At 36.0% G+C, this 22,507-nt stretch overlaps 1 protein-coding gene across 1 annotated transcript in view; it reads left to right on the top strand.

Moving 5' to 3' along the window:
• LOC150102423 (protein TSLIG3A-like) overlaps positions 1–22,507 on the top strand; it is a 175,062-nt gene that overhangs the window by 70,402 nt on the left and 82,153 nt on the right. Inside the window, exon 5 of the mRNA XM_090399464.1 lies at positions 8,130–8,212. Within this exon, the coding sequence (XP_090255590.1) occupies positions 8,130–8,212 (83 nt within the window). The remainder of the gene's footprint in view (positions 1–8,129; positions 8,213–22,507) is intronic.

Raw genomic sequence — 22,507 nt, 5'->3', positions numbered from 1 at the left:
CGCGCAGTTGAAAAAGACACCAATCGCACTTCCAGTAATACAAAAGCCCAGTTAATGGATAAAATTAAAACAGTTTTTGCGGCCCTTCCCAGGGAGACTGTAGCATCAGCTTGTTCGAGGTTCCGAAGCAGAATTGAAGCTGTGATCGATGCTAATGGTGGTTATTTTGAGTAAATCTTGTTGATAGTATTGTAATTAACTCTGCCTGTAATGTTTTTTTGTCAATTCATTAAATTTAATAGATACAAAGAAGATTTTCTTTTTCCTTACGAAACTGCCAAATTTATCCCGAACACCCTGTATACGGGTATATATATGGGAGGAAGAGGATAGATGAAATAACAAGAACCCTGAGTAACACCTACATTAATTGGAAAATGTGAACAGAGAATAACTGCCACAATAGCATACAGTGAACAATTCAAGAGAAAACTGGCAATCTAGTTATGAAAGGCAGAAGACGGTCCTTAAGGTTGCAATTTGCTGAGAAGCCTAAAATGTTAAACCTTATCAGATGCCTTGGAAATGTCACATGCAACAGTACAAGTTTTTCTAAATCTTTCCATGGCACATGTCTTGAGTAGAGGAAAAGGAGATCCACTGTGAATCTTTACTGGGAGAATTCATGTTGGTAGTAATTGATTATTTGACAATTTTCTAGGCATTGAAGAAGTTGACCATTGATGACCTGTTAATATTTTAGATTGCACTTAGGTGATGGTAGTCCATTGTCTTCTATTTTTTTGGAATCAGTTATATATGGGCTTGCTTCTTTGCTGTGGGGTAGATGCTCTGTGATCTCTTCAGATGTGATCTGACAGTGGGATTATTATTATTATGTGACACCTCAATTATTATTATTATGGAACCTACTCTACAACTCTCCTTCTCCACCAACTACAGCAAACCGCATCATCTTCAACAACGCCATCTACTACCTGCCACCACCCTCACTAATATTGTCACAGACAATCACAAACATCCATGCCTATGGTGGAATTCGAACCCGCAGCCTTTTGGCTGGAGAGCGGTAACCATTTGGCCAAACAGGCTGGCTAAATTATGCACTCACTAATTGGGAATCCACCTAAGCACATTACCAGCAGATTCAGTTCTGTACACAATCTGGTAGCCAGCCTGCAGAAAACTTCTTTACTATTATCTTTAAAGATGTGGAAGGTCTAGGTCTCCATAGATGTTTATCATTCCAGTGAAGGGTATCCTTCACATTGCATGTTAGTTTGGGCAGACAGAAGCCAAAATCCTTGCTCTGTATTGCTTACTGATAGTGCCAAGAACACATTTGATGGCAATGAGATGCACCTCAAAAATGCCAGATGACTTGAACTGGGAGAAACTATATATATATGTGAGGGTGGTCTGAAAAGTTCTTGGCCTAACAATGAAAAAAACGAATTTATAATTTCTAGTATATTTATTCCAGCAATGCTCTGCTGCCATTATCCCGTCTGTAGTGGTTCTCAGTAAGATCTGCAAAGCACAGCCCTACAGCTGCAATTACCTCTTGATTTGAAGAAAAATGCTGACCAGTGAGAAAGAGTTTTAGTTTTGGGAAGAGATAGAAGTAAGAGGGGAGTCAAATCTGGGAAATAGGGTGGATGTTCCAACAATTAATAGTGCAGATCCCTTAATTTTCCCATTGCTGAAACAACCTTTGTGGGCAGGCGCATTGTCCTGGTGAAAGGTGATTTTTTTTTCCATGCAAACCGGGTCTTTTCTCACAAATTTTTTTGTCTAGTCTGGTTAAAAGATCGGAATAATATTCGCTGGTTATTGTTTTACCCTTTCCAAGATAATTAATAAACAAAATGCCTTTAGCATCCAAAACACTGATGCCATGACCTTTCCTGCTGATGGAACCAACTTTGTCTTCTTTGGTGCTGAACAATCACTTCTGTCCATTTGGATTTTGGTGTGTAATAGTGAATCCAAGTCTCATCCATAGTAATAAATTGATGCACAAAATCAGTTTTATTCTTGTTAAGAATAAAAGATATATTCTTCATACAAAATATATCCTACATGTTCTTTTGAAATGCCTATAGTCTCGGCAATTTCACGCACTTTGACTCGCCTGTCATCCAATACCATATCATGCACTTGATCAATGATTTCTGGTGTTGTTACCTTTTTTTGATGTCCTTCACATGGATCATCTTCAAGGCTAGTACAGCCATGTTTAAAGTTGGCAGCCCATTTCTTAATTGTCGAAAACGAAGCAGAAGAGTGCCCATAAACTTTTATGAACTAAACAAAAGAATGAATTTCTTTTGCCATTAAACCTTCTTTTTACAAAGAATTTTATAACTGCACAATGCTCAATTTTATCCATTTCAAGGGGATACAGACAACACTTTTGCTTCAGACAGCTGTATAAAACAAACTACTTGATAGAATGACTTGCAATTTTGCATGGATGCTTATGACAGATGTACCAACTTGGAAAAAAAGAAATCTTGCCGATAGTGTTGCTATCTATGGTTGAGGCTGAAAACTTTTCAGACTGCGTGCACACACAAACACACACACACACAACACTACCACCACCATTATTATTATTAGTGGCTTGAGGAAATTCTGTGAAATGCAGAAATGCATTCTAGTAACAAAAATTAATATAACAAGTTATATATTTCAAAAATATCACTGTTATTTTTACAGTTCTTCCTATTCTTATTTATTGACTTCTTGGATTGGTTCTTGTGTAAAGGAAATGTTTTCTAAACAACACAGTGCCTCTGAACTCTTAGAACACTTGGCTTATTGGGATATATCATTAAAAAAATGGGAGGAAATCTTGGGCGAGGACTTTTTTTTTTTTTTTTGTGGCAAGTAGGATTTGGCATAATTTGTCGAGCCCTGCTCATTGGACTCTAAGATATTCACATTAGTGTAAAAAGGCTCAATATAAGAGAAATGAGATTGACAGAATTAGAGAAGCACCATATAGAAGATATTATTCAGGCAACAGTAAATAATCAGGGAATGGAAGAAATATCCATAACAGTCATGTCCCATCTTTTCCCATTTAGGTGCCATATTCAAAATTAGATTTGTTTTGCAATTGCACTGAGTGATTAAAGAAAAATTCATGTGTTAATTTTTCATATCTTGCAAAAGGAAGATTCTGTTTTCATGTTACTATTTTTATTTTCAGGCTATATATGAAAGATGCAAATTCAAAACACCTTTATGTGCAGCAAATCTATGTCAGTAACTTATTTGTAAATACTTGTTTTGATTAACTGGTCATGTGCCTTCCAAACATGACACCAAACCATTCAATTCTCTTGCTTATAAATGATTTGATGTCGAATCTTTGAAACAGGTTTCATAGTTTCTCAGTACTTCCTTTCAAATGTGATAAGTTTTCTAGTATATTCATTTGTTCCATGACCATGTTTCACAACTATAGGTTAATATTAGACCTAGATAGCTTAAATAGAGTTTTTCTTTGGATATTCTTGATAATATGCTAGACTTCAGGAGTTGTAAAACTGCAAAGTATCCATGGTTAGCCTTCTCAGTTCCCTTCTCTATCTCTTGATGCATATCATTGTAGCTGTTAATGTTGACTCCTAGATAGTTTAAAGTTATTCACTTGCTCAAAGATATAATTATGAACAACCAAGTTGGATCGATCTTGATGGGTCCTTGAAATGCACATATCGTTAGTCTTTTCCTCATTTATGACAAGACCCATAGTTTTACTTGCCTTGATTAAATTAGACGTAGTATGTATAGCATCCTCATGAGAGTCTCTGAGGATAATAATGTCATTGGCATAGGCCAGTAGCATATTATTCCCATAAAATCAGATCCAGATTTTATTTCAAAACTTGATAAATGTTCTTGGAGGAAATGTACGTTACAGAGAGTGCGGTGATTATGAAGTCTTGTCATGTTTATATACTTTTGTGGTATTTTAAAGTTTCATTGCATCTCATAGTATAGTTTGATGTATACTGTCATATGCTTGTTTATACTCCACAAATACTAGGCATAATTCTTTATCAAAATCATGATGTTTTTCTAGCAATTGTTGAAGAGGTAAAACGTGATCTGTTGTCAACTTTCCCTTTTAGAAGCCACACATATTCTCCTGTAATGTTTGAAGCATATATGCATTAATTCTTTTTCAGATTGGTGTAGACAATATTTTGTAGCAAATGTCCGAGAGAGAGAAAGGTACCTCTGTAGTTACTGGTTATCACAAGGTCTCCTTTATTAAAAAATATGGCGCACTATGGCTGTATTCCAATCAAATGGAATTTCTTCTTTTTGTCATATCAGCTTGATGAATTCATAATTCCTTCAATTTTAGAACTTCTGCTGTAATTTTATTTTTACCTGCTGCTTTATTATTTTTTAGTGTTTTAATAATATCCTCAGCTTCATTCAGAGATAGCTCCTCAATTGTGGGTTCAATATTTCTTAAACATTGTACCTCTGATTAAGGCTTTCATCTGGTGGCTGTGATGACTTATTAGCAGATAATCTTCAGATGGGAGAGAGAGCCCTGTGAAATTAGAGTAGTTTATTTTTGCAGTTCATATAATTATTTTTGAATTATGTTTTGACTTGAATGCTCAAGCCAAATTCAATTTCATTTGTAAGCTACAATTGTAGTTTTCATCTATACACATAATTGGATTTAGAAACAAGCTTTTATCCTTTTCATCATCATCATCATCATCAATTTCCTGCCATGTACCCTCAAGGGGTGTACAGGATATGACAGTACTACATGAAAAAATTACATCATTACTAACTTCCTATCTACAATTTTCCTCCAAATCAGTCTGTTACTTGTCAAGACTCCAACATTATCAGATCTTATATTTCTATCGTCTAAGGCACTTTGTACCGTATCAATCCACCTATATCTTGGTCTTCCTCTGGGTCGTTTTCCTGCCAACCTGGCAGAGAACACTTGTTTTGCTAATCTTTCCTCTCCCATTCTATTTAAGTGACCATACCATCTGAGATTAGCTCTGCTAACGCATTCCTGGATGCTGACAATGTCAAGTTCTTTCCTAATATCCTCATTTTTAATATGATATTGCCATTGATGCCATCTGTTCACGCCTCTAATCTTTCTCAGGACTCTCATATCTGCGGTCTCTAGTCTTTGGTCAAGTGTTTTACTTCTGACCCAGCTCTCAGATCCATAAGTTAAAATTGGTTTGAACATAGTCTTGTATACAGCTAATTTAGTGTTCCGACTAATTTCTTTCTTATTCCATATGAATTTATTCAATTGACTTCCCACGATACCAGCTTTGCTGATTCTGTTGTCTATTTCTATATTTAGTTTACCATCTTCAGTAAAAATCGTGCCTAAGTAGCTGAAATGTTTTACTTGTTCCACAGGTTCTCCATTCACAACACAGTTGACATTTTCAATGATTCTGCCTATTTTCATTGTCTTTGTCTTTTTATTGCTGACCTTCATACCATATCTATTACAACAGCTATTCAATTTAGTCAGAGAATCTTGCAGACTTGTAGCGGATTTATTTAGAAGTATAACATCATCCGCATAAAGCAAAGAGCTGACATTAACATCTCCAATTTTGATATCAGGTTTAATACCACATGTTGTACCATCATTTTTTATTTTGACCGCATAAAGCAAAGAGCTGACATTAACATCTCCAATTTTGATATCAGGTTTAATACCACATGTTGTACCATCATTTTTTATTTTATCCTTTTCATGGAATCTTATATCAGCAAATCAACTTTCAAACTCATCTAAAAGTACCCTTAACCACCTTACCGGCCATTATGGATCAGATATGTGCCCTCATACGCTTCGTATCCATTATATTTCAATGTAATATCAATAGTATTACAATTTTAATATGCATTTCGCATCCATGTTTACTTGGATGTATATATATGTCCTGGCCGGTAGCATGGTTAATAAGGATTCTTTGGAATTAAAAAAAAAAGAAAAAAAAATCGTGTATCACTCCGCACACCTGAGCTATCTCCCTCATTGCAGCTAACTCTTCATTTTTTTAATCAGTCAGACCATTCTCTTGCCCTGTACTTTCACCATCAACTGTATCACTTTTAAACTAGTTCTCTATACTATCTGGCATTACATTGCAATTTTCTATCACATTGTAACTTTCATCCACCACGTCAATCTCGCGACCTGAGGCACACTTCAGATCCTTGCTTTCATGACACTTTCCTACTACTATCGCTCTCAAACTAAACTCCAGCTGCTCTCGACAAAGCATACATTCCACAGACTTACACTGGATGAATTCCCTTTGGTTAAATTCTTCAAGTAAATACAGTGATTTGGATGCCATTGCCTTTCTTCACGTTGGTGCCATGTGCTACGCTATGTATCTAACTTGTCTTATCAAAATACTAAATTAACTCTATTTAAAACAAACTTTTTAAGCTAAACTAATTAACTCTGCAATATATTCTAATTCTAGCACAATTTTTAAACTAATGATGCAATTTTTTTAAAAAACTAAATAACTTATCTTTCAGAGCTCTTCAAACGCAGTACTACCATCAACGCGCCCTCTTGCTTCATGTCCAAATTCATGTTTAATGTAGCAAAGTGTAAGGTTATGCATTTTGGGATGAAAAAATTAGCAGCAGTATATCACGTTGGTGGAACTGTACTCCAGGAGGTTGACAAAGCCAGAGATTTTGGTGTGTTGAGGGATAGGGAGTTGAAGTTTATAGGGCACATACCAAAAGTGGCTAAATCAACTCATCAGATCACTTGGTTACTGAAGAATACTTTGATGAGCAGCGATAAGCAAGTTATTGTTCCTCTTTATCGAGCCTTGATAAGACCCCATCTTGACAACTGGGCCGCTGGGTTTCTTCTTGATGGGGAGGAGGTAGAGAGAATCCAGAGGAGAGTGACCAAGATGATAGCTGGTCTATGGAATGAACCTCACGAGAACCGGTTAAAGATCTGTGGGTTACAGAAATTGGTTGATAGGCAGAAAAGGGGTGATATGATTGAGACATTCAAATTACTGAAGCATTTTTACAAGATTAATTCAGAGGAAATTTTTTTAGAACAGGTCTGGGGATGGGAGAACTAGGTGGTCATCCATGGAAACTGAGCAAAGGTGTTAGAACTGGGTTTTTTACTTGGAGAATGGTGAATGAGTGGAATAAGCTGCCAGAGTTTGTTGTGGGTGCCATGACTGCAAATGAGTTCAAAGCAAAGTATGATAGATACTGTGCGAATGCCGAGTAGTTGTTCTTGGTATGATGTTAAGAGCCTCCCTTGATGAGTCTAAGGACTCCTTGGAGTTGCCCGTAATAAGAATAATTACATAATGCCAAGCCTTTGTCAGGTTAGTTGATCTGGTTTTCATTTAATTTAACAAAGAGTGCAGTAGAATCCTTGGATAGTGGCATAATTTATTAACACATCCAGATTTGTTGTTTGTAATATATAGTTGTATTGTTTCAAATTTATTTCTCCAGTTTTGTGTCTAAAATGTTCCAAATTAAAACCAAATCTGATTCAAGTCCATCCACCCAGTGCATTTGTTGTATGTATATGGACAGAAAAATACTTTGATGTTGAAAGTTTATTTTTCACTTGGTTAGAGTATAATAAAATTAGTTTAATCCTTTATCCAAGTGTGCACAAACTTTGTTTGCGCACACTTGGATAAAGGATTAAACTAATTTTATTATAGAAAAATACTTGTGTAGATAGCAGTTTTATGAATAGGTGTAATTTTATTATTATTGTTGCCTTTATTAGACAAAAAATGCATTATTAATTTATTTTTGAAACACTTGATTGATTTCATACTTGAACGATATGGTGCTTTATTGTCCATGTTGAAATGAATTTCATCGCCTGTATGAGTCCACCTACCTTGCTTATAAAAGGCCTGAAGTGACTTGAAAATGTTCCATGTTTGGTTTCTGGATTACATAATTCTTACCCACATTATTAATTTAATGTAGGTTATAACCTTTTATGAGTTGGATTTACATAAAAAATAACAATTTGTACTTGAACAGTTTGTTGCTTGTGATAGAGCTTGTCCTCAGAAAAACTGCTAAGTATAATTTTTATAATGCATTTCTTGTTTCAGATTTCCTTTGTTCAGAACTACAGGCTGCACGTTTATTATCTGTAAACAAACTTAACAAAGATAAATCATTGGATTACGAAATAGTAAGCAAATTAAATGGATGTTAAATTAGTTTGTGTCATTAATTATTAATGATGTTAATTTTATAATTTTGGAAAGACAACAGAATGAGATGGGCATTGCATAAAAACTGTGATAGATTATTCTGGATGATCAGAGTACAGGCATAAATTGATTTATGGCGCTTTGCACTTACAGATATTTTTGAATGTCACTTACCCTGAAGCTACATCACTTGCTTCAGAGTTATGAATCTTAAGCATCATGATGCTCCCATGTGAAAGGGGTGTCGCTATCTCACTTTTGTCAGTATGCCATCAGATGTGGCTCTTGTCATACGTTTTTGTATTGCTGTGTTGCACTTTGTGATTGCATGAATATTAAACTGTTTTTCACTTTTATTCTATTATTTTTGTTGTGATTAAACTTAATATAATAGTTGTTGGAAGTTTTTCCACTTGGTTATACTATAAATTAAAGATGCCAAGAAAGTCCTGAAGTATTTTCAGGACTGGGAAACTCGTATATAGAAGCTAAGACCTCACATTACTTGCCTTAGTATCCTATAATGCAAAACATATATTCTTATGGACATGTGTAATACTATGCATTATGGGAGGGGGGGGGGTTTCGACCTTTATTGAGGTCTCATCAGTGGGAGCCAGACCCAGAGGTGATACCTAGGTTGAAGTAATGCAGGTCATACTTTGCATTATGAGATACTAAAGCAAGTGATGTGAAGTCATTAGCTTCTATATGTGAGTTGCCCAGTTCTGAAAATACTTCAGGTACAAACTTTGTTTGCTTACACTTGGATAAAGGATTTGATCAAGAATATGATTTCTTGGCATCTTTAATTTTTAATATAATAGCTGAGATTGTGTAGATGATCAAACTCATTGGGATGTTCTCTTAAGCCAGGCCATTATTTAAGATAAAGTCCCAAGCCTTTTCAATGGCATAAAGGCCAAGAAAGGTGAGGAAGCGAAAGATGCTGAATTTTAAGAAAAGCCATGGATGATTTGATAGGTTCAAGAAGAGATTAAACCTGCACAACATCATAGTGAAAGGAGTTTGAAAGTAAATGGTAACATTGTAAAGGATTATGCCTATTACACGGAAATCTACCTACTGATGATATATCCCAACATCAACCCAATCTCATCAAATGAAGATACATACAGATATGGAACAGTGCTACGTCTAACCAACAACAGTTGGCATTGCAGCACACAAACTCCTTCAATAAATCGATTTTCATACCATTAGGTTTTTTTTTGTTGTTTCAGTCTTAACCTTACTGTCGTCAAACTTCAACCCTTACAGACATTTTCGAGTTATGGCACACCTATGGGACCAGAGGGGGACATAACTGGGATATGATTGTAGTTATATTAAAAATTATTCAATAAGGTTAACAGTTATAGAACCAGGAGGATTGTAAGCCGGAGTACATTTTAATACTGAAGAGAGAGAAAGAGAAAAGTTGATTAAAAACCTGAAATGTGGAAAAGCAGCAGGTAGAGAATTCAGTGTATAGTTATTCTGTATAATTTGTAAGCTTAGTTAAACAGCAAATCCCAAATTATTCAAGTGATGTCCTCATTGTTCTAATAAATCTAAATGTGGGAATACAGAACTTTCCTTATTGAGCATCCTAGGGAAGATCTATGCAAGCATACTAGAAAATTTTCTTATGCAAGGGTAAGAAAAAATATTACTTAGGAAGTAACAAGACAAAGATAGGTAATATAAAGATTATCAGGAAACTGGATATTTATCTTAAAACTTCTTCTTCTTCCTAACATGGATTTTAGGCCAGGTGGCCTGTTCCGGTCTCATGCCATCTCTTTCTTTGTCTTCCGATTCTTCTTTCTCCACCTTTACAATATCAAAGTGAAAGAAGTTTGAAAGTAAATGCTAACGTTGTAAAGGATTTAAATCTATTCAATTTAAATGTTCTATCCATTTTTGTTTATACTGTCTTATGTAGTAAATAATTGGTTTTATATTCATGGATTGTAAAATTTCTTCATTTGTTCTATCATCCCACTTGGTATATCCATTTGTTTTTCTGAGCAATTTCATTTCTGCTGTTTAAATTTGTTTTTCATCTTTCCTTTTTATGTGTCCATGTTTTCGCTAGAAGAGTTGGTTTTGACAAGACATTATATAGTCTGATTCTAGTGTGTTTTTGTATTATGGATGGCTTAAATATGTTATTTATTATGCCATTTACTTTGACAAAGTTTGATATTTTAGTGTCTGTCTTTTTCTTCATCATATGATAAATCACATTCCAAGTATTTGAAAGTATTACTTGTTCTAATATTATATTAAAATTAATATCTTAAACTAACAATAAAAAAAAAGAAAAAATCACAGGAATGTGATAGCACATCATGGAGAAAACTGTTCAAATCCAAAATTATATTTTTTAAATGGAACCTTTTTTATAGCAGTATGTAGCACATATTCAAATTATAAATCTAAATTGAAGGACAAACCAGAAAGAAAGATGGTTTGTTGTTAAATCGGGTGACAAGGTTGTACACTAACCCCACTGTTTAAAATTCTGTATAATTTGCATTGTTAAAGAAAGTAATATTAATCCTTATATCAGAATAAGAGGTATTAAGCTTTGTTTTTCTTTGAGCAGATGATATTATCCTCTTAAATGAATGTTCTGTTAGCTTCAAGACTTTATATCCAAATAAATGGTTACAAGGATCACTTAAGCCAAATAGCTGGGAGGAGGCCTCCACATTACTTTCAATGACTGTAGAGAACTGACTGGGGCTTCTGACATAAAGTCCAGTCCTCACCTTAACATAGTGCACCCTTTTAGTAGATATGGACTGGGTACTTCTGGGCAGTTTGGGATTCATCATCATCAAATTCCTGACATGTACCCTCAAGGGAAGCAAGGTTTCACAGCCCTCTTTGTAAACATTCTGTAAGGAAATTACTTTTGTGAAGGGCCTTAATCTTCTTCTAAAGGATTTGATGGGAATGGCATATTCTGCAAGTCCCGACTATTCCAACTCATCATCATCAAATTCCTGACATGTACCCTCAAAGGGTAGAGGATATGATAGTACTGCATGAAAAACTTACACCATTACTACCTTCCTATCTACAATTTTCCATCAATTCAGTCTGTTCCTGTCAAAACTCCAACATTATCAGATCTTATATTCCTATCTTCTAAGGCACTTTTTACCCTATCAATCCACCTGTATCTTGGTCTTCCTCTGGGTCATTTTCCTGCCAACCTGGCAGTGAACACTTGTTTTGCTAATATTTCCTCTTCCATTCTGTTTAAGTGACCATACCACATGAGATTCGCTCTGCTAACACATTCCTGGATGCTAAAAATGTCAAGTTCTTTCCTAATATCTGTTTTTAATATGATATTGCCCCATTGATGCCATCTGTTCATGGCCCTAATCTTTCTGAGGACTCTCATATCTCTATTCTTTGGCCAAGTGTTTTATTCTAACCCAGCTCTCAGATCCATAAGTTAAAATTGGTTTGAACACTGTCTTGTATACAGCTAATTTAGTGTTTTGGTTAATTTCTCTCTTATTCCATATAAATTTATTCAGTTGACTTCTTACCATACCAGCTTTGTTGATTCTGTTGTCTATTTCCATATTTAACTTACCATCTCCAATAAAAATTGTGCCTAAGTAGCTGAATTGTTTTACTTGTTCTATAGGTTCTAAATTCACAATGCAGTTAATATTTTCAATGTTTCTGCCTACTTTCATTGTCTTTGGCTTGTTATTGCTGACCTTTATACCATATTTATTACAACAGGTATTCAATTTAGTCAGGGAATCTTGCACACTTCTAGCAGATTTATTTAGAAGTATAACATCGTTCACATAAAGCAAAAAGCTGAGATTGACATCTTCAATTTTGATATCAGGTTCAATACCACTTTCCTTCATAATGTGATCCATATAGATAATGAATAACAGAGGGGATAATGTACATCCTTGTCTGACACCAGATTTAACATTAAACCACCTTCCTGTACTTCCTTCAATTCTACCTGCTGACTTACAACTCAAATAAAGACTAAGTATTGCTTGATATAATACCCCCATTGACACCATCCAACTATAGCATTTTGAATAACTTCTCTCTTGACACCTAGTCATATGCTTTTTCCAGATCTACCAAACTTAAATACAGATCTTTGTTATATTCCCTTGATTTCTCAACAATTTGTCATAAAATAAAAATCTGATCCTGACAGCTTCTGTTTGGCTTGAATCCAGCTTGTTCTTCACCAAGCTTTTCTTCCACAATCCTTCTCAACATTTCTCGAGTATACTTGCATAGATCTTAACAGGAACACTCAGTAGAGAAATACCTTTGTAATTCTCACATTCAGTTTTATTTCCCTTTTTTATATATGGGTACTATGAGAGTTCTACTCCAATCTTCATCTCTCTGCCCAGGCCTTCTGAACTATGCAGTGCAGCTAATGTAAGACTTTTATACCTCCATACTTGAGCATTTCTGGTTGAATATCATCTACTCTGGCTGCCTTTCCGCATTTCAGGCTTTTAATGGCTTTTTCTACTTTAAGTATGTATATATTCCTGACTGAATTCCTGATCAGTGCTTTTTACCACTGTGTTGTCACTGATTGTTTCATTTAGAAATTTTTTGAAATATTTACTCCATACTGCAAGGATATCTTTATCTCCAGTTTTCATGTCACTTTTATCATCTCTAATTCCTTTAATAGTACTCTTTCCTCCATTTCTGAGCTTCTTCAACAACCTCCAGAATATCTTGCCACCTTCTTGATATTTATTTTCTATATTCTTACCAAAGTCCTCCCATGACTTTTATTTAGCTAGTTTTACATGGTGTTTAGCTTTCTTACATTTGTCTCTGTATTCTCTAAGAGCACAAGCTGACTTATTTCCCAGGAACTTTTGGTATGCTTTCTTCCTTAATTTCCTGTGTCTATCATGGAGTTCTGATTTTTCTTTTCTTGCAGACAACTTCACCACATGCCTTTCTGGCTGAATCAATTCAATCAATGTTTTCTTCAGGGCTTGCCACTGAATCTCCAAGGTTTGGTTCCTGTTCTCAAACTCTTTCATTTTTACATCAATAATGTTTGTGTATTTTTGTTTACAGTTCACACCTGAGAGCTGCTCAACTTTTATTCACTTTAAAACTTTCTTACATGTTTTTCTTTTCAATATGAAATTCAATTTTATTCTGCTCAAGACTAAATGGTTATCACTTCCAATTTCAAATCCTCTGTACACTTTGGTATCCTGCACCAAGGAGAAAACATCACTCTCGATAATAACATGGTCTATGAGACTTTTCTTATTCCTTGCTTCTTCTCTCTCTCTCTCTCTCTCTCTCTCCATATGGATTTGTGCACATTTTATGTTGGAACATTGTGTTAGTAATAACCAGTCCATGTCCTGAGCAGAAATCCAACAGGTATTTGCTATTATTATTATGTTTGCTCTTTTCTCCAAATTTTCCCCAAAATATTTTTGTATGTCTGGCAATCACTTCCTACTCTGCTATTTAAATAACTAACAAGGACCAACTTTTCCTTTTTCATTGTGTCAGTAGCTTTCTCTAGAGCCCCTAAAAATTCTTCCCCTTCTACCTTAGCAGAATCTTCTGTGGGACCATAGGCACAAATAAGTTTCATGTCTACTTTCCCATTCTGATATTGCCCACATCACCCCACTTGAAATTGCCTGACATTTAAGAAGATTAGCCTCATATTTAGTGTTGAATAGTATAGCTACTCCTTCTTTTCCTTGATTGTCATTGTTGAATATTACATTTTGTATTTATTGCTCAGAAAGATCTCACAGTTATTGTCTTCTTTGTTTCAGTAACCCCTATTATGTCGATCTGATACTTATCCAATTCCTCAGCTAGCTCCATTTCTTTGCCATTCAGGCTTCTTATGTTAATAGCACCAATCTTGAACTCCAGTGATGTTGAGTTGGGCTGTGTTTTAGGATTTTGTTCCAGTAGCTGACTTTTCGCTGTTCGCCCTGGTTCCCTGGCAAAAACAACGAGGGCCTTGTTTAACAGAGTGACGTCCCAGCTGGCATGAAATTTTGTCATGTTGTACCGTCATTTTATATTGTGGTTTAAGCCAATAAGAATACAATTTGGTCGGCTAAAGGTTGCCAGCCCATCCACGTTCATTCAGTATCCAGGTAGATACCTAACAGATTGCACCCCGAGAAGTTGAGGATTGGATATTAGGTCAGAAGCCCTGTTCAGTAATCTGTATTTCTTTAAATGCTATATGGGAGTCTCCTCTCAGTTATACAGCTTTGACCCTTAAGTATCCCAGTTTGGTATTCAGCTGACCAAATTGTTCTCTGTATGCTCAAACCAGAAATACATATGATGGTACAACAATATGAAATTTCATGCTGCCTTGGCTGTTTCCCAGTTAAACAAAGTCCTATGTTGGTTTTGTCAGGGAACCAATGTGAACAGTGAAAAGTTAGCTATGAGAACAAACTAAACATTAGTAGGGGAAGAAGAACAAATCCAACTTCACAAAAATTGAAGGTAGGAACCATCAGTATAAGGAGTAATAATAGAGAGAAAATCAGACTTGCAGAAGTACTAGAAAAGTACCACCTGGACAATTGGTATTACTCAGAAAGAAAAATTCAGGTGATATCTTACTAAATAATAAGCACATGATGTTATATTCAGACATTAACAATGAAGGATTAGCTTCAACACCAAACATGAAGATAAGCTTCTTGGTTGGAAGGCAGTTTCAAGTAGAGTTATGTGGACAAACTTCGAAATGAAGAAATGGAAATTGAAACTTATTTGTGCCTATGGTCCCACAGGAGGTTCTGCTAAGGAAGAAGTGGAGAAATTTTTAGCATCATTCTATATCCTTGGTGTCAGCCAGCTAACACCAAGGATATAGAAAAAGTTTGTTGGAGATCTAAACAGCAGAATAGGAAACAAATGAACAGATATGAGAGTTCTGAGAAAAATTAGGAAATTTTTCTCAGAACTAGGAAAAAAAATGAAATTGAACTGATGAGATCAGTGGCAGAATCTGATTAAAAATGAAGATATTAGAAAGGAACTTGACATTATTAGCATTCAGGAATGTGTTAGCAGAGCTAATCTAAGGTGATATGATCACTTAAATAGAATGGATGAGGAAAGGTTAGCAAAACAGGTGTTTGATGCCAAGATGGCAGGAAAGAGCCCAGAGGAAGACCAAGATCTAGGTGGATTGATTCAGCCAGAAGTGCTTAGAAGCACAGAATGTTAGCTATGACAGTATTGGAGTGTGCTCACAAGTAATAGACTGATTTGGAGGAAAATTTTAGATAGGAGATAAATAATAATGTAAACTGTGACCATATAAGTTAAACACTTCAGCTGTTTAGGTACTGTGTAAATAGATGATAAATAAAATTTATATGGTAGAACCCAGTTAAATAAATTTATGTGGAACAAGAGAGAGAGAGAGAAAGCAGTCAGAACATCAAACTAGAAGTATACAAGAGCGTACAACCCAGTTTTAACATATGGTTTGAAGGTTTTTTTCACTTGATTATAATATAAATTAAAGATGCCAAAAAATTATATTCTTGGTTTAATCCTTTATCCAAACGCAAGCAAACAAAAGAAACAAATAAAGAATATAACCTAACCAAGTGAAAATGAAAAAGGTTTCTACATCTATCTCTAATGCAGAGTATTTTAATAAGAAGTGGCATACCTTTTTGCTACTTGTATATGGGAATTCTCATGGAAAGGCTTATACGTCAATCATACATGATTATTAATTAACTTAAGGAATTCACAACGTACACTGGAATATAAATTAAACTTTAATATGTATTTCCAATATTTTGGCAACATTACGTTGCCATCTTCAAAGAAACTCAAAATAAAGACACATGCACGCAGGCACTACACACAGTAAATGAGGATGAAGTGAGGAAGCTATTGTTTCTCCTAAAAATCCTGATTGTGCCCCTAGCGGGCTATGTAGGCATTCTTGGCCATTGGGCTGATGATCTCCTGATGTATGTCTCTCAAATTTGGGGCAGTCTCATGCAACCAAATTTGTTGAGATTTGGCATGTTTCTTGGGACTGAGGCTGATTTCATGAAAAGTCTTTCAAATTTGAACTTGCTACAGTGTATTATGGTGGCTTCCTTCCACCGTATTATGTGACGTGCACCCAGAACATGGTCCGCAAGACCAGAGTGGCTGTACTGATGAAAACAGATGTAGTCCGTGTGTTCTGAAATTCTGATATTCGTTGTTCTGCCTGTTTGGCCAAAATAGGACAGCTTACAGCTGCAAGGGACCTGGTATACACCAGGTAGGTCTAAGGGAGGTGGTTGGTCTTTAGTGGAGCGGATAAGGGACGCCAATTTTTTATATGGTCTGTAACAAGAGGTCAAGTTATGTTTTTTTAGGATTTTGGTAATTTTTCCCGAAGTGCCTTGGATGCAGAGAATTGTGATGGATTTAGAATAATCCTTGTAGTGAAGGGGGGGGGGGGGTTAATTGGTGTCAATATTTTTTTTTTGGGGTGGGGGTAGCCATTGGTCTGTGAAAGTGTTAAGGATGTGGTTTAGTTCCGTAGTTAGGGCATTGTCATTTGAACAGATAAGTTTAACCCTGTTGTGTAGTATCTTAATAACTCCATATTGTTGTGAGGTGGGGGGGAGGGTTGTTGGTGAATGTATCTGCCTGTATGGGAGGGTTTGCTATAAACTGAGAAAACCAAGGTTTCATCAGAGGCTGGCAGATGACTAGTGTATCTAAGAAAGGGAGGCTGTTGTTTTTCTCCTTTTCCAGGGTGAACTTGAATCTGGGGTGTTGGTTGTTTAAGTGTGTTAGGAAGGAGAGGAGTGTATCAGAGCCATGTGGCCAAATAGCGAACACATCATCAACGTAGCAAAGCCATGTGGTTGGTTTTTGTGGGGCAGAGTTTAAGGCTTTCTCTTCAAAAGTCTCCATAAAGAAGTTGACCAAGGGTGGGGAGAGTGGTGAACCCATGGCTGTCCCCCCTCTATTTGTTTGTAGAATTTTCCCTGCCAAACGAAATAGCCTGAGTTCATTGTGAACTGAAATAGGGCTGAGATATCGGGAGGAAATTTAGCTTAGATTAGCTCTAAGGTTTCCTTGAGTTGAACATTTGTGAATTAGGAGGAGATGGTAAAACTGACCATTATGTCATTATGTTGGAGTGTAAGGTTTTCGATGCTGGCTTTGAAGTGGGCTGAGTTTTTTATATGTGATAGTGTTTGCCCGTATAGTGTGTGAGCGCTTTGGGCAAATGTTTAGCCAATTTGTATGTGGGGGAATCAATGCCATCCACTATGGGATGTAATGGCACATTTTCTTTATGTATTTTTGGTAGTCCATATATACGAGGGAGGGTAAAGAGTTTTGAGTTTTTTATATGTGATAGTGTTTGCCTGTATAGTGTGTGAGCGCTTTGGCCAAATGTTCAGCCAATTTGTATGTGGGGGAATCAATGCCATCCACTATGGGATGTAATGGCACATTTTCTTTATGTATTTTTGGTAGTCCATATATACGAGGGAGGGTAAAGAGTTAAACAGTTTTAAATTGTTAGTAACTTCTACAGGCCAAGAAGTGACCTTAAGGAGCCTATGGAGTTTTCTAATTTGTGAGTTGGTGGGATTGCATTCAGTAGGGAGGTAAATAGCCCGATCTAATAATAGAGCATTAAGCTTACTTGTGTAGTCCATTTAGTTGAGTACTACGGTGGTGTTTCCCTTATCCACTTTGGTGATTACTATTTCTTTGTTTTTCTTCATTTCCTGCAGAACTTTATATTCACTATTGGATATGTTGGTTTTTGGTGGTCTTGTTTGGTGAGAACACAAGCTACATCCAGTCTAATATTGTTGGCGATGTGGTTTGGAAGGTGGTGGATCCTGCATTCAATCTGGATATTATATCCTCGCCCGGTATTTTTCAAGGAGCGATGGTGAAGTTTTGGTGAAAGAGCGAAGAGTGCTGCAGGCTTCAAGGTAACTGAAGAAAGGTTGACTACAGTGTTGGTTGGAAGTTTTGGTTTGGAGGTCGAGTTTTTTAATTTCTCAAATTTCTTGATATGTCAACCCCGTATTTTCTCAAATTCTTTATCTGCTGCAGTGCACAAGACATCATATAAAATTGACCAAAGCTCATGATTTAATGTGTTGGAAAGCTCTTCTTCAAGCGCCCGAATTGCTTTGTTGCGTCATCTAGGATTGCGTGTTGGCAATTTGTTCCCGTAGCAGAGTGTGCCTGGTGCGGTTATAAATTCAGAGAGCCTTTTGTGAAAAGAAACGGTGCTTAAATTTCACACAATTTGGGATTACCTGATTGTCCCGGCAGCATTTTAGGAAGGTCATTTGATTCAGTTGTCTTGATAACTTGAGCTTCATTTTACTATATTGGCGGGCCTTGCGTGGGATGAAATCTCCGGTTGGATGATAATTTTCGTAGAAAGGCTTATACGTTGATTATACATGATTATTAATTAACTTAAGGAATTTACAACATACACTAGAATATAAATTAAATTAAACTTTAATATATATATTTCCAATATTTCGGCAATGTCACGTTGGCATCTGAACTCAAAATAAAGACGTGCATGCAGGCACTACACACAGTAAATGAGGACGAAGCGAGGTGGCTATTGTTTCTCCTAAAAGTCCTGATGATGCCCCTAGTGGGCAATGTAGGTATTCTTGGCCGTTGGGCTGAAGGTCTCCTGATATATGTCTCCCAAATTTGGGGCAGTCTCATGCAACCAAATTCGTTGAGGTTTGGCATGTTTCTTAGGGCTGAGGCTGATTCCATCAAATTTGAAAGGCTGATTCCAGTCTTTCAAATATGAACTTGCTACAGAGTATTATTGTGACTTTCTTCCACCGTATTCTGTGGTGTGCATCCAGAGTATGGTCCGCAAGACCATAGTGGCTATACTGATGAAAACGGATGTAGTCCTTGTGTTCTGATATTCGCTGTCCTGTCTGTTTGGCCAAAGTAATACAGCTTACAGCTGCAAGGGACCTGGTATACACCAGATAAGTCTAGGGGGAAGTGGTTGGTCTTTAGTGGAGCGGATAAGGGATGCCAATTTTCTATATGGCTGTAACAAGAAGTCAAGTTGTGTTTTTTTAAGATTTTGGTAATTTTTTCCCAAGGTGCCTCGGATGTAGGGAAAGGTGATGGATTTAATGTAATTCTTGTTGTGTAAGTGGGAGAGGGTTGTGGTTTACTGGTTTCAATATTTGGGGGGGGGGGTAGCCATTGGCTGAGAAAGTGTTGAGGATGTGATTTAGTTCAGTGGTTAGGGCATTGTCATATTTGAAACTCATTTTCTGACTGTTCGTCAAACCACACTGTCACTCTTGCCACTATAACTCAGCTTCTAATGAAACAAATATCATAAACAGTTGACACAACACTAATGAAGGTTGCTGTTTTCGAGAACAAAAAGATACAACAGGTGGCGCTACTAGTTTCTTCTATTTTTGAAAAGTTCGGTTTCTTTTTGGACAGAGGGTGTATGTTATGGCATCTACTGATGTGGCTCTTATCAGGATCCTTTAGTGGCCTTGCCCTGGAAGATGAGTTGTTCTGACTGGCAGCCTGTGGAGGTTGATGCTTGGGCTGATTCGGGATTTTGTCTGCCATTGGGCAAAGCTATGGCTGTTTTGGCAGAACAACTGCTGAGATTAATGGAGTGTAATGAGTTATAAGATCATTTGAGTTACTCGTTAAGGTTAGAGTAATCTGAAGGATCACCTAGTTTTTGGAGAAGACTCTTTACTTAAAACTTTATTTAAACAAAGGTCAAAACCAGTCTGGATAGTGGCCCTTCTCCTGCTGCATAGCATTATTCACATGCAAATGGAGGTCTGCTTTGCATTATGGGATATGGGATACTAAGGCAATTGATGAGAAGTCATTTTCCTCTATATACAAATAGTCTGGTCATGAGACTTCAAATGCAAACTTTGTTTTTTTACACTTGGATAAAGGATTAGACTAAGAATATAATTTTTTGGCATCTTTAATTTAATATATGGTGCTGAGAGTCAGAAATAAAATTGGATACCACTGACTTGAAAATACTAAGGGAAAATCAGGGAAGCAAATAGATAATTTTAGTGACAGAACCACATTAAAGATGAAGTTATTAGAAAGAAACTGGATTTTATTAGTATTTAAGAATGTGTAAGTCTCTTAACCTTTGTCTTCTGTGAGGAACTAAGGTCTTTTTTTTTTATCAAGCAATTCCCCCCCCCCCCCCATGCCCGCACATGAAAGGCTGCAAAAGCTATAATACATGTCTGCTGCATATTGGCAAGTAGTGAAAAAAGGAATTATTCATATGTTGGTTTTTTATTTATTATTTATTTATTTATTTATTTTATTTATTTTTTTTTTTTTGAGTATGAGGGTAGTGTTTAGGGAAAATAGTGTGAGTAAGGAAGGCCATTCTAAGAATGTTGTTGACTAGTTGAAAATGATGGTCAGTTCAGTGGAGCAGCTGAAGATAACTACAAAAAAAAAAGCCATACAACAGAAATTGAATGAATTGAATTAAATATCAAATATCATGTTACTTGGAGAGAGTGGTCTGGGTAGCATGATATTTAGTCCATTACACAACATTAGAACAGTATTCTAAGGTAAGATGTATTTGGGATTTACCAAGTGTTAGAAGTTGTACATCAGGAGAGTATGGCAATACATCATCCTGAAACAGTTAACTCTATTTTCTAAAACATTATTACACATCAAGTTCATAAATTATTGGAAGAACTGCAAGAATATGCAAAATAACAGGGAAGACATACAAAATAATGCATGTGTTCTTTGTTTTAGTGATATTTGAAAGTAATCATACTCAAGTTAATGTGCAGTTTGGAAAAAATCTTACATTCATTAAGATAACTAACAACTTCAGAATTATGAAGCTTTTGCATTTAATTACTTTGCTTTTGGCATGTAAATTAAGAACAGACCTAAGATCTCTGTTCAGTTTTTCTAACAAGAGGATTGAGAATTCTATCATGATTAGAATGTTGAATATGTTTGCTTGTTGCTTAAGGTTAGTGGCATATAGCTGTCCTTGACAGCTATGTGCCACTAAAGATCATTGCAGTATACAAGGTAGAAATAAATTGATAATAAACCAAAGTGTAAACTGGTATATGTAAGAATGCATAAAAATGCAGGTGTAACAAAAAAAAAAAAAAAAAAGGCAGGCATAAGTAGTGTTGAGCAGAAGTTTTTTTTTTGGAGATGGAGACTATTGCTGTGATATGAATAAAACAGGAAAAGATTAGAGGTATAAGTCAGCACAAGTAATGAGATCTAATATTTTGTAGCGATCTGATGTTATTGAAGTGAGAAGAGGGAGGATGATTTGCTGTCATCTACTTTGGATGAGGTTCGAGGTTAGTGCAAGAGGATAATTTTTGAATAGGAGAGGGGGGGGGGGAAGTGGTGGTCTATACTCTTGAAGAAAGAGGCAATCCATTTGCAGAGAGGATATGGTAGACTATAAGATGATGGATGTAAGTAGCCTTTACATCATATCAACCAAGTGCTTTTGAAATGCCAGGTGTGACCACATGAGTTTCTTCAAATCTTTTCATGGCTTATGGCCAAATTGGGGTAACGTTGGCCTGAGATATGCTATGGATCAGGATTGGTACGATCCTTATTGATTGTCATAGATTCACTGGTAGGTCTGTAGTAGTGAAGATTTTCATTATTGATGTTATTTGCCATTATTTTAGAGAGAAAATTGGGGTGATTGCTTTGTGTCAGCAGTTTGATGCCATGCTTTTATTTTACTTTATTTTTAGAATAAGCTGAATGTAGGTTTGCTTCCATGTTGTAGGTAGATTCCAGCTTAAGAATGTAGAAACAGTGCAAGATGAATGTAAGTTTTTTCAGTTTCAGAAAACAACTTTTGAATGTATAAGGAATATACCATCAGGACTAGAAACCTTATTGTTTTCCATGCTATTCATGATTTCTTATGAAGAGGCATGCAGTTAGCTGCTTTTAAAGTGATGCATACTTTGCCTTGGAATCTCTTCTACCCAACATGTGCCCAAGTTGTTCTTCAGCAGATGGAAACCAAGACATATATTGTGATCTGGAGTTTTGAGGGAATGAGAGATGAACTTCATTCCAGTAAGAATTATTTTAGTTATTCATTTGGGACACATGTTTGATTCCAGCTTGACCATAAGTGT

Source organism: Typopeltis vanoorti, chromosome 10 (assembly GCF_054136105.1).
Source record: "Typopeltis vanoorti isolate ZY-2024b chromosome 10, IOZ_Tvanoo_1.0, whole genome shotgun sequence".
NCBI classification, from domain to species: domain Eukaryota; kingdom Metazoa; phylum Arthropoda; class Arachnida; order Uropygi; family Thelyphonidae; genus Typopeltis; species Typopeltis vanoorti.
This window is presented reverse-complemented; position numbering and strand designations above follow the sequence as displayed.